Source organism: Hemiscyllium ocellatum (assembly GCF_020745735.1).
Source record: "Hemiscyllium ocellatum isolate sHemOce1 chromosome 27 unlocalized genomic scaffold, sHemOce1.pat.X.cur. SUPER_27_unloc_17, whole genome shotgun sequence".
Classification (NCBI taxonomy): domain Eukaryota; kingdom Metazoa; phylum Chordata; class Chondrichthyes; order Orectolobiformes; family Hemiscylliidae; genus Hemiscyllium; species Hemiscyllium ocellatum.
Window position 1 is genome coordinate 212,548 of NW_026867484.1, and position 11,019 is coordinate 223,566.

Consider the following 11,019-nt stretch of genomic DNA (forward strand, 5'->3'; position numbering starts at 1 on the left):
AGGAGTTGATAACGATCTGCGTGGGAGGGTGAATAACTATTAATGGAGACTGTTCGTGGCTAAGGAGTGTGGAATGACAAACGATGTGATAACAAGGCTTTGGTGTGTATGGTAGGGACGAGGATACTATGGAGTTCAGGCCCTAGAATTATTGAATTCGATATTGGGACAGGAGGGATGTGTGGTCCCCAAGTGGAATATCCACTGCTCTTCCTTCTGCTGGTGCTGAGCTTCGCTGGGACAATACAGCAAACCTGAGACAGAGATGTTGGCCAGGGAATAGGGTGAGGTGTGGAATTGGCAGGCAACTGGAAGCTCAGGGTCTTTTTGCAGGCAGAACGTAGATGTTCTGTGAAGCAGTCACCCAGTTTATGCTTCGTTTTCCCCAATGGAGATGAGCCTGTACTGCGAGCAGCAAATGCAGTAGACTGGGTTATGGGTCGTGCAGGTAAATTGCTGCTTCACCTGGAAGGTAAGTTTGGCCCCTTAGATAGCGAGGAGGGAGCTGGTAAACGAGCTGGTGTCACACATTCGGCAGTTGCGGGCGAAAGTGCATCTCAACCTGCAACTTTACATTGAGAAAATCCTGGGCTTGAACTCGCAAGTCTCTTTGCATTTCGGATTTCTGCATTTTCTCCCCCTAATCCTTCTGTTCCAACAGCGACTATCTGGTGTCAGGGCAGCACCAGTGATTTCCTGACATATGGATTGTACTTGGGGATACCAAGGAATGTCAGGAACTGCGAGTATCTCAGGAGCAATCGTTATTCCTGGGGGAGGCAGAGAGGAATGTGGTGTGGTCCTGTAAACTCCAGAACTTTGATAACTTCATGAGTCAGCAATAATTCTTTCTGGACCAAGAAACTGCTCCATGGAAGTTAACAAATAACATACATTAACTCGCTGTCACTTTGCTATGACAGGAGGAGCTGGGACCTCCTGATAGATTGAAACATAAAACTGGTAATCTCTTGATTATGTTGTAAAAATATCGGTATAATGACACCGCGCTGTCATCAACTGAACTGAGCGGCTGCGTGTTTAAATCCCGTGATGTACAGCTTGTGTTTTCATTCTCGCATTGGGGGGAGCTGAGCATCCACCCAAACACTGGGCACACCACCTCCCTGACACAGTGTTCACAAATCAGACTGACAGCAAAGGTTCGCGCAAGTTTCCACAAGGAAGACTTCACTCAACAGACACGGAGTGAACATAATCCTTTCTTGATTTGAAATGTAAGAAGCTGATTTTTAGTGAGCCCGACGTGATTCGAACACGCAGCCTTCAGATCTGGAGTCAGACGCGGTACCGTTGCGCCACAAGCTCACGGGTGATGGGTACCCTCTATTCATGCTTAAGGGAAGTGATCGCACGAAAATGATTTTACGTTATGACTAACAACGGAGATCAACAGTTCATGTCTGTTATGTTTCACCCACACTCTTTCTGTCTGTCGAAACAATTTCTAACTCTCTCTCAATAAAAAATCTGAAAGAATAGCTTCATGAGTCAGCAATAACTCTTTCTGGACCAAGAAACGAAAGGGCCAATGAGAAACTGCTCCTTGGAAGTTCACAAATAACATACATTAACCATCGCTGGGAAGGAGGAGGCAAAACAATGAGCTGTTTCTTTGGACAGATGAGACAATGGTCTTTAATAACTGTGTGACAAAAGAACAATTAATTCTGCTTGTAGAAGGAAGGCCTTGACGTAAAGGGGTTAATTGCAGGACACGCTGCTTCAAACAGGTGGAGAACCCTCAAGGATAACAAGGTAAGCTACAGACCAGGGGTCTCCAGAATCGTGGGGAGGTGGTGTCAGAATCTAAAAAAATGTGGCACCACAAATTTGAAAGTGAGGGAACTCCAACAGAATTCAACTCCAGAATGATTTAGCAGCAGTACTTGGAAGAACAACACTGTATCAAACACTGGTAAACTTCCAGAGATGGGCACTGTTAAACACCTGGGTGATAGCCAAGATTGGGGGTTTGGGGATGGGGTGGGGGAGGTGTGGGTGGAGAGGCTGAACTTGCTTACTTGAGGGGTTTTGTTTTATGGTTGCTACCTACAATAAAGTGTAAAGCATTGTTTCAACAGTTGGTTGTCTGTGCAGTTTCTGCATCAGTATTCAAATTAAAGCTATTCACCCACAACCAGAGTGGGAGGCTGGGATTAATAATGACTCATTTGCATTTAGCAGGACGGCACATCAATACTGTTATAAAGTGAATGCTGAATCCCCTCCCCTCTCTGAGATCTCAAACCGAAACACCAAAAGAGGGGCGCGTTGCCCTATAATCTGTAAAATTAGTGTGAAAGGTGGTGTCAACTGCTCTAGGCTTACAAACAAAAATAAATCCCTGACACTTTAAAATGAACAAAAAGTAATTTACCAATCCAACTTGAATGGTGAACAACTGAATTAATCTATTAACAAACTGAATACATCCTTTCGAATACTGACCATTTTGGCATAAAACAGGATTCTTGTCATCTGCTGTTCCAATAAATACAAGACTCACTAATATAACAAAAAATAGAATTTAGTCTCTCTGATTACAGCCAGGTTACATGTCTTCCAGAATATTCTAAGCATCCTTCTATTGAAACTTTTGTCAAGAATGTCTCCTCCAATTCCTGCTCTTCTGCTTTTTTTTTGTAAATGATGCTCTCTCATTCACAGATGACTGTCAGGGCTGATTTCTCTCTCTCGTGCTGAGGACTCTTAGATCTAGCAATGGGGAGTTAGCACTGGGGCTGTGTCCAACTGTCCCCTTCTTTTCTACCCTTGATGCTATATTGGGTTTTTACGATAGGATTGGTCCTCTGCTGTCAGATTTAAATTTAATAGGTTTTGGAAGCCAAAGGACCTGATTTAAATTAATTGGCTAAATTGAAAAGTCATTATCTCATCCTGCTAACTGTACGACCTTTTCATAGAAATGTTTCAGCTTGTGTGCTCTCTGTTGTGATGATGTTACTCCTTTAAGAAGATTATGTTGTTCTTAATTTTTTTTCGCATCGGGGTTGTAAAAGGCAGAGGGTCTGATTGGTTTGGGCTTAGGGAATTCACTAATGGCCAACAGATATTGGCAAAGGCATCAAAGGTTTGAGATTTTTCTTTCCTAAAACGCTTCTACCGCAAAACTGGCTGTAATGTCACCCCTCAGCCTCTGACCCTTCAGGGAAAATTGCCCCAGTCTATTTTCTCTTGCAGCAGCTCAAACCCTCCAACCCTGGCAGTATCTTTGTAAGTCTTTTTAGAACCCTTTCACGTTTCACAACTTGTTACAAACACGTCGACTAATTCAGAGAAGCCTCTCAATTACAACTGTAAATGGAGAATGTGTGTTTAATAATGAGTCATGAATAAAGGCTGCATTAATCTTTTACTGTGAAGTTTTACTCCTACATCTCAAAACAGAGCATACAAACTCCTAGTCAGAAGCAGCCTATGGGACTTAAGACACTATTGGCTGTTTTCCAATGAGGACTGACTTTGCACAGAAACCATAGATATTTTAAATGAATGGGGTACCATTCGTTTTAAAGTCAGATAAACTTGCGTGGCGCCGCATTGGCTTCGAAATGAGAGATCTTTGACACACACACAGCTGAAATCATCACTGCGCCATTATTAACAAATTGGAATTCAGGCTTGGATGTTTTCCCCCTGGAGCAGCGGAGGATGAGAGAGGTGGCTGAGGAAATAGCGGAGGCATTGGTTGAGATTTTTCAAAAGTCACTGGAGTCAGGGTGATTGGAAGATCGCTATTGTAACCCCCTTGTTCAAGAAAGGATCAAGACAAAAGATGGAAAATTATAGGCCAATTAGCCTAACCTCAGTTGTTGGTAAAATTCCAGAATCCATCATTAAGGATGAGGTTTCTAAATTCTTGAAAGAGCAGAGTCAGATTAGAACAAGTCAACATGGATTTAGTGAGGGGAGGTCGTGTCTGACAAACCTGTTGGAATTCTTTGAAGAGATGACAAGTAGGTTAGACCAGGGAAACCCACTGGGTGTAGTCAATCTAGACTTCTAAAAGGCCTTTGATAAGGTGCCACACGGGAGGCTGCTGAGCAAGGTGAGGGCCCATGGTCTTCGAGGTGAGCTACTGGTATGGATTGAGGATTGGCTGTCTGACAGAAGGCAGAGAGTTGGGATAAAAGGTTCTTTTTCGGAATGGCAGCTGGTGAGAAGCGGTGTCCCGCTGGGTTCAGTGTTGGGGCCGCAGCTGTTCACATTATATATAAATGATATGGATGAAGGGACTGGGGGCATTCTAGCGATGTTTGCCGATGATACGAAGTTTTAAGTGGACAGGCAGGTAGCACTGAGGAAGTGGGGAAGCTGCAGAAGGATCTAGACAGTTTGGGAGAGTGGTCCAGGAAATGGCTGATGGAATTCAACGTGAGCAAATGCGACGTCTTGCACTTTGGCAAAAAGAATAAAAGCATAGACTACTTTCTAAACGGTAATAAAATTCGTAAAGCCAAATTACAAAGGGATCTGGGAGTGCTAGTCGAGAATTCTCTAAAGGTAAACATGCAGGTTGGGTCCATGATGAAGAAAGTGAATGCAATGTTGCCATTTATCTCAAGACGGTTGGAATATAAAAGCACCGTTGTACTACTGAGACTTTATAAAGCTCTGGTTAGGCCCCATTTGGAGTACTGTGTCCAGTTTTGGTCCCCACACCTTAGGAATGACATATTGGCACTGGAAAGTGTCCAGCGGAGATTCACACGGATGATCCCTGGAATGGTTGGTCTAACATACGAGGAACGGCTGAAGATCCTGGGTTTGTATTCATTGGAGTTTAGAAGATTGATGGGAGACTTAATAGAAACTTACAAGATAATACATGGCTTGGAAAGGGTGGACGCTAGGAAATTGTTTCCATTAGGCGAGGAGACTAGGACCCGTGGACACAGCCTTAGAATTAGAGGGGGTCAATTAGAACAGAAATGCAGATACATTTCTTCAGCCAGAGAGTGGTGGGCCTGAGGAATTCATTGCCACAGAGTGCAGTGGAGGCCGGGACGCTAAATGTCTTCAAGGCAGAGATTGATAGATTCTTGATGTCACGAGGAATTAAGGTCTACGGGGAGAATGCTGGTAAGTGGAAATGCCCATCAGCCATGATTGAATGGTGGAGTGGAGTCGGTGGGCCGAATGGCCTTACTTCCACTCCTATGTCTTATGGTCTTATGGTCTGAAGTTCATAAAACCAAGAGGGTTATAGATAGGTTTAAGGATTGTTGTCTCTTCTCAAGTATGTGGGAATTTCAAGACTGGGGACACATTTGCATGGTGAGAGCGGAGAGATTGTAAAATTTTTACCCCACATATTTTTTCAGAGTGTGGTTTGTGTATGGAATGAGCTGCCAGCGGAAGTGGTTGAGGTAGGTACATTAACAACATTTAAAATGCATTTGGTCAAATACATGGAGAGGAAAGGCTTAGAAGGATAGTGGCCAAGTGCAAGGAAATGGGGTTACTGTTGATGGATGTTTTGGTCGGCATGGACCAGTTTGAACCGATGGGCCTGTCTCCGTGCTGTTGCACTCTGACTCGTGTCTCTTTGTCTCTCCAACAGTTTTGAGTTTTCAGATGAGCATCTCACTTAATCACACTGAATAAAATCTGATCTCATTAGTCAACTCTGATGTGGACGTGCTGGTGTTGGATTGGGCTGGACAAGGGCAGAAGTCAAATGGCACCAGGTTAGCGTCCAACAGGTTTATTTGAACTCACGAGATTTCAGAGCACTGCTCCTTTGTCAGTGAAGTGACGAAGAAGCAACATTGAAGAAGGAGCAATGCTCCTAAAACTTGTGATTTCAAATAAACCTATTGGTCAGTAACCTGGTGTTGTACATAGAACATAGAAAGATACAGCGCAGTACAGGCCCTTCGGCCCTCGATGTTGCGCCGACCGAATCCTACCTAACCTACACTAGCCCAATAACTTCCAAATGCCTATCCAATGCCCGCTTAAATGACCATAAAGAAGGAGAGTTCACCACTGCTACTGGCAGGGCATTCCATGAACTCACAACCCGCCATGAACTCACAACCCGAAGTTGTGTGACTTCTGATGTCTTCAGCTGTAGGTTTGCGTCGAACTTAATGGGATATTTTGCCCAACACGGCATTTTCAAACAGTATCACTTGGAGGGATTAATTTGAACCCTTTCAAGAAGTGAGTTCAACAAGACTGAGCAATTCAAAGTTACTTGGACTCCATTTTAAAACTTACATCAGGACAGGTAGACAGAAAGATGTACAGCACGGAAACAGACCCTTCGGTCCAACTCATCGATGCTGACAAGACATCCTAAATTAATTTGGTCCCATTTGTCAGTATTTGGCCCATGTCCTTCTTAACCCTTCCTGTTCATGTCCGAAACCAGATGCCTTCTAATTGGTATAATTGTACCAGCCTCTACTTTCTCTGGCAACTCATCCCATACACGCACTACCCTCTGCATGAAAACATTGCCCCTTACGTCCCTTTTAAATCTCTCACCCAGCCAAATAGCCTCTCCCTGCAGCTCAAACCCTCCAACACCCGGCAACATCCTGGTAATTTGTTTCTGATAAACAAGTCAATGTTTTGGGAAGAGCCCTTCTTCAGTCCTGAAGGAGGGGTAATACCGGAAACGCTAACTTCACCTCCTAATGCTACCTGGCTTGCTGCATTCTCCCAGCCTCCTGCTTGCTTACTTTGGATTCCAGCAACCGCAATTTATTTGTTTCTAACAAATGGCGGCGCAGACTCAGTTGGCTGAATGGCCTAATGTCTGCTCCAGTGGTCTTACCTTTCTGCGGATCGTTTCAGTGGGAACGTGCAGTCCCAGACTCCGAGGAGTGTCGCCAACTAGAAGCAAAGTTTATGGAATCACAGAATCCCTACAGAATGTAAACAGGCCCTTTGGCCCAACAAGGCAACACCAACCCTCCATAGAGTTACCCACCCAGACCCATTCTCTTAACCCTATTACTTTACATTTATTTGGAGAAAGTGAGGACTGCATATGCTGGAGATCAGAGTCGAGAGTGGTGCTTAAAAAGTACAGCAGATCACGCAGCATCCGAAGAGCAGGAGAATCAATGTTTCAGGAATCATTCCTGATGAAGGACTCATGCCCAAAACATCGATTCTCCTGCGCCTCAGATGCTGCCTGACCTGCTGTGCTTTTCCAGCACCACACTCTTGACCAGTCTACATTTACCCCTGACGAGTGCACCACACTTACATATCCCTGAACACTATGGACAATTTAGCTCGGCTAACTCACCCTAAATTGTACATCTTTGTATTGTGGGAGCAAACTGGAACACCCTAAGGAAACCCACGCAGTCAAGGCAGGACAACGTAAAAACTCCACACAGACAGTCACGCCAAGAGTAGTATCAAACCCGGTCCATGGCTCTATGAGGAAGCTGTGCAAACCACATACCGTGGGGTTGCAATTGGGGTGCGAGGCAATGTGCAGTCCAGAAATTTTCATTTTTAAAAAGTCCACCAACTTTCCCACTGCACCCATTGTCAGACTGGGGCAGAAGGTTTAGTCCACAGTAGTGTCACTGGCGGAATCTGATTGTTGGGAGCACCGGTGCCACCGCTGGTGTGTTCACAAGTTGCTGGAATATGTGAACCTCTTGCCACACTCAGGGCAGCTGAGTGGCCTCTCCTCTGTATGGCCCCGCTGGTGGGTCAGCAGAGCACAAGAATTGCTGAAGCCCTTCATGCACTCAGGGCAATTGAACAGCCACTCTCCCGTGTGGACCCTCCGGTGGGTCAGTATGTTGGAGGAGCGGTTAAAGCGTTTCTCGCACTCTGGGCAGGAGAACGGTCTCTCCCCCGTGTGGACCCGCTGGTGGGGCCACGAGGTTGTAGGAGACAGCAAAGCCCTTCCTGCACACTAAGCAGGAGAACGGCTTCTCCCCCGGGTGGACGGGCCGGTGGGTCAGCATTTGGGAGGGCTGGGTAAAGCCCTCCCCACACTCATGGCAGGCAAATGGCCTCTCCCCAGTGTGGACCCGCTGGTGCCTCAGCAGGGCAGAGGAATCGCTAAAGGCCTTCCCGCACTCGGGGCAACTGAATGGCCTACCCCCATGTGGACCCGCTGGTGCTTCAGTCGGTCAGAGGATTTGCTGAAGGCCTTCACACAATTAAAGCAGGGGAAGGGTCTCTCCCCGGTGTGGACACGCTGGTGTGCCAGCAAGTGGGAGGAGTGGGTGAAGCTGTTCCCGCACTGGGGGCAGGAGAATGGTCTCTCCCTGGTGTGACTGCGCTGATGAATTTTCAGGGGTCTCCTGCGCACCTGTATAGGAAAAACAAACCTACCCAGGTAAGTTTGCGCTACAGCAGCTTCCGGGTCCGCTCCGCGCTTTTTAAAAAAAACTTTTAAATTTAAACCGCTAAACAAACGTGACCGTGTCTACAAACAGACACTGCAAAACAGCCCTTACCTGCTCTGCGGAGAGAGTGAGGATTGTTCACTCGTGTGTGGGTGTTGGGATGATTGCTTCTGCGGTTAAGTATTTGGTTTGCGTGTGTTGTTTTCCTGTCGACGCTCGTTTGAAGTTCCCCATTGACTGTTCGCTCTACTGTGACATCTAGGAATGGCACTTTGTTGTTGTCCTCCTCCTCTTCAAACCAGGAGCCCCCTCAGGCCACAGTCTCACCACTTGGAACACCAATATACAGACTAGTCAAAGACCTCCACTGAAAACGAAAACACCAAGTCGAAGACTCACGCCACTCCAGTTACTCCATCCAAGAATTTTTGAACACCAAAGACAACAAGATAAAAGAGGATGGAATAATACTGTCCTTTGACATACAGCCCTGTTCACATCCATTAACATCAACGTGACCAAAGAAAACTGAAGACACTACTTGACGAACCAAAGACACAAACACCAAACAGCACCAACGTCATCAGCAAAGATAACACTGTCAAGCTCGTGGAGCTGTGCCTTAGCTCCCACTTCCTATTCAGTAACAAGACTAACAAACAAATCAACGGAGCACCCATGAAACCACCGATATCAGGATTCCTAACAGAAGGAATAATGCAGAGATAATGGAACAACTTAGAGGAAACCTACAACGCCATCAACAATCTCCTTACTGGCATAAAATTCACAAAAGAGGAGAACAACAACAAAGTGTTGTTGTTCTAGATGTCACAGTAGAGCGAACAGTCAATGGTAAATTCAAAACAGCGTCTACAGGAAAACAATACATGCGAACCAAGTCCTTAAGCTGCAGAAGCAATATCCCAACGCATACAAACAAACCTGCATCAGGATGTTATTTTAACGAGCTACTTCACACGGCAGCACCTAAGAACGACGAAGATCAATAAGCAACTGCACAGCGCATTTGAGAATAATGGATGGCCCGTAAACCCGCTGAAAACCGCTTCTCTGACCGGGAATCGAACCCGGGCCGCGGAAGTGAAAGCGGCGAATCCTAACCACTAGACGACCAGGGAGACATACATCCTTACTTTTTACTTTTACTGAAAATGGCCTCGCTGCCCGGGAATCAAATCCGGGCTGCGGTAGTAAGAAGACTTTCACCGGTACATCCATCAATGTAATTTTTTTGTATCCATTGCTCCCGATGCGATCTCTATAACATTGGGGAGACTGGAGAGTCAAGTCACATCTCTGGGACTCTCCTGCGCGCCTTTATAGGAAAAACAACCTACCCAGGTAAGTTTGCGCTACACCAGCTTCCGGGTCTGCTCCGCGCTTTTTCTAAAAAAAACCTATAATTTAAACCGTCAAACAAACGTGACCGTGTCTACAAACAGACACTGCCAAACAGCCCTTACCTGCTCCGCGGAGAGAGTGAGGATTGTTCACTCGTTTGTGGGTGTTGGGATGATTGCTTCTGCGGTTAAGTATTTGGTTTGTGTGTGTTGTTTTTCTGTAGACGCTAGTTTGAAGTTCCCCATTGACTGTTCGCTCTACTGTGACATCTAAGAATAGCACTTTGTTGCTGTTCTCCTTCTCTTCAAACCAGGAGTCCCCCTCAAGCCACAGTCTCACCACTTGGAACACCAATATACAGACTAGTCAAAGACCTCCACTGAAAACGAAAACACCAAGTTGAAGATTCCCGCCACTCCAGTTACTCCATCCAAGAATTCTTGAACACCAAAGACACCAAGATAGAAGAGAATGGAATAATGCTGTCCTTTGACATACAGCCCTGTTCACATCCATTAACATCAACGTGACCAAAGAACTCTGAAGACACTACTTGAAGAACCAAAGACACAAACACGAAACAGCACCGAAATCATCAGCAAAGATAACACTGTCAAGCTCGTGGAGCTGTGCCTTAGCTCCCACTTCCTATTCAGTAACAAGACTAACAAACAAATCAACGGAACACCCATGAAACCACCAATACCAGGATTCCTAACAGAAGCAATAATGCAGAGATAATGGAACAACTTAGAGGTAACCTACAACACCATTAAAATCTCCTTACTGGCATAAAAATTCACAAAAGAGGAGAACAACAACGAAGTGCTGTTGTTCTAGATGTCACAGTAGAGCGAACAGTCAATGGTAAATTCAAAACAGCGTCTTCAGGAAAACAACACGCGCGAACCAAGTATTTAAGCTGCAGAAGCAATCATCCCAACAAATCTGCATCAGGATGCTATTTCAACGAGCCATTTCACCCTGTCCAGGACATGCAGGTCCTGGGCCTCCTCCATCGCCGCTCCCTCCCCACCCGGTTCCACCTCGGATAACTTCAACCCCTGGACATCAATGTGGACTTTACCAGTTTCCTCATGTTCCCTCCCCCCACCTTACCTCAGGTCCAACCTTACAGCTAACCTGTCCTACCTGCCAATCTCCCTGACCACCTATCCGCTCCACCCTTCTCTCTGAACTCTCACCTTCATCCCCTCCTCCATTCATCTATTGTACTCTTCGCTACCTTCGGCCCAGCACCCCCTCAATTTATTCC

General features: G+C 45.8%; 1 protein-coding gene and 1 non-coding gene across 2 annotated transcripts; both read right to left on the bottom strand.

Annotated features, from left to right (window-relative positions):
- Positions 1–1,257: 1,257 nt before the first annotated feature.
- Positions 1,258–1,329, bottom strand: trnaw-cca (transfer RNA tryptophan (anticodon CCA)). Its single transcript has one exon. It is a non-coding gene; the product is annotated as a tRNA-Trp (tRNA).
- Positions 1,330–7,648: 6,319 nt separating this feature from the next.
- On the bottom strand, positions 7,649–10,762 carry LOC132807433 (zinc finger protein 664-like). Its single transcript, XM_060821606.1, has 3 exons — positions 10,727–10,762; positions 8,141–8,341; positions 7,649–7,891 (listed from the first exon to the last, which is right to left on the bottom strand). Exons 1-3 carry the CDS (start codon positions 10,760–10,762, stop codon positions 7,649–7,651), a joined length of 480 nt encoding a protein of 159 aa, XP_060677589.1.
- Between the last annotated feature and the right edge of the window lie 257 nt (positions 10,763–11,019).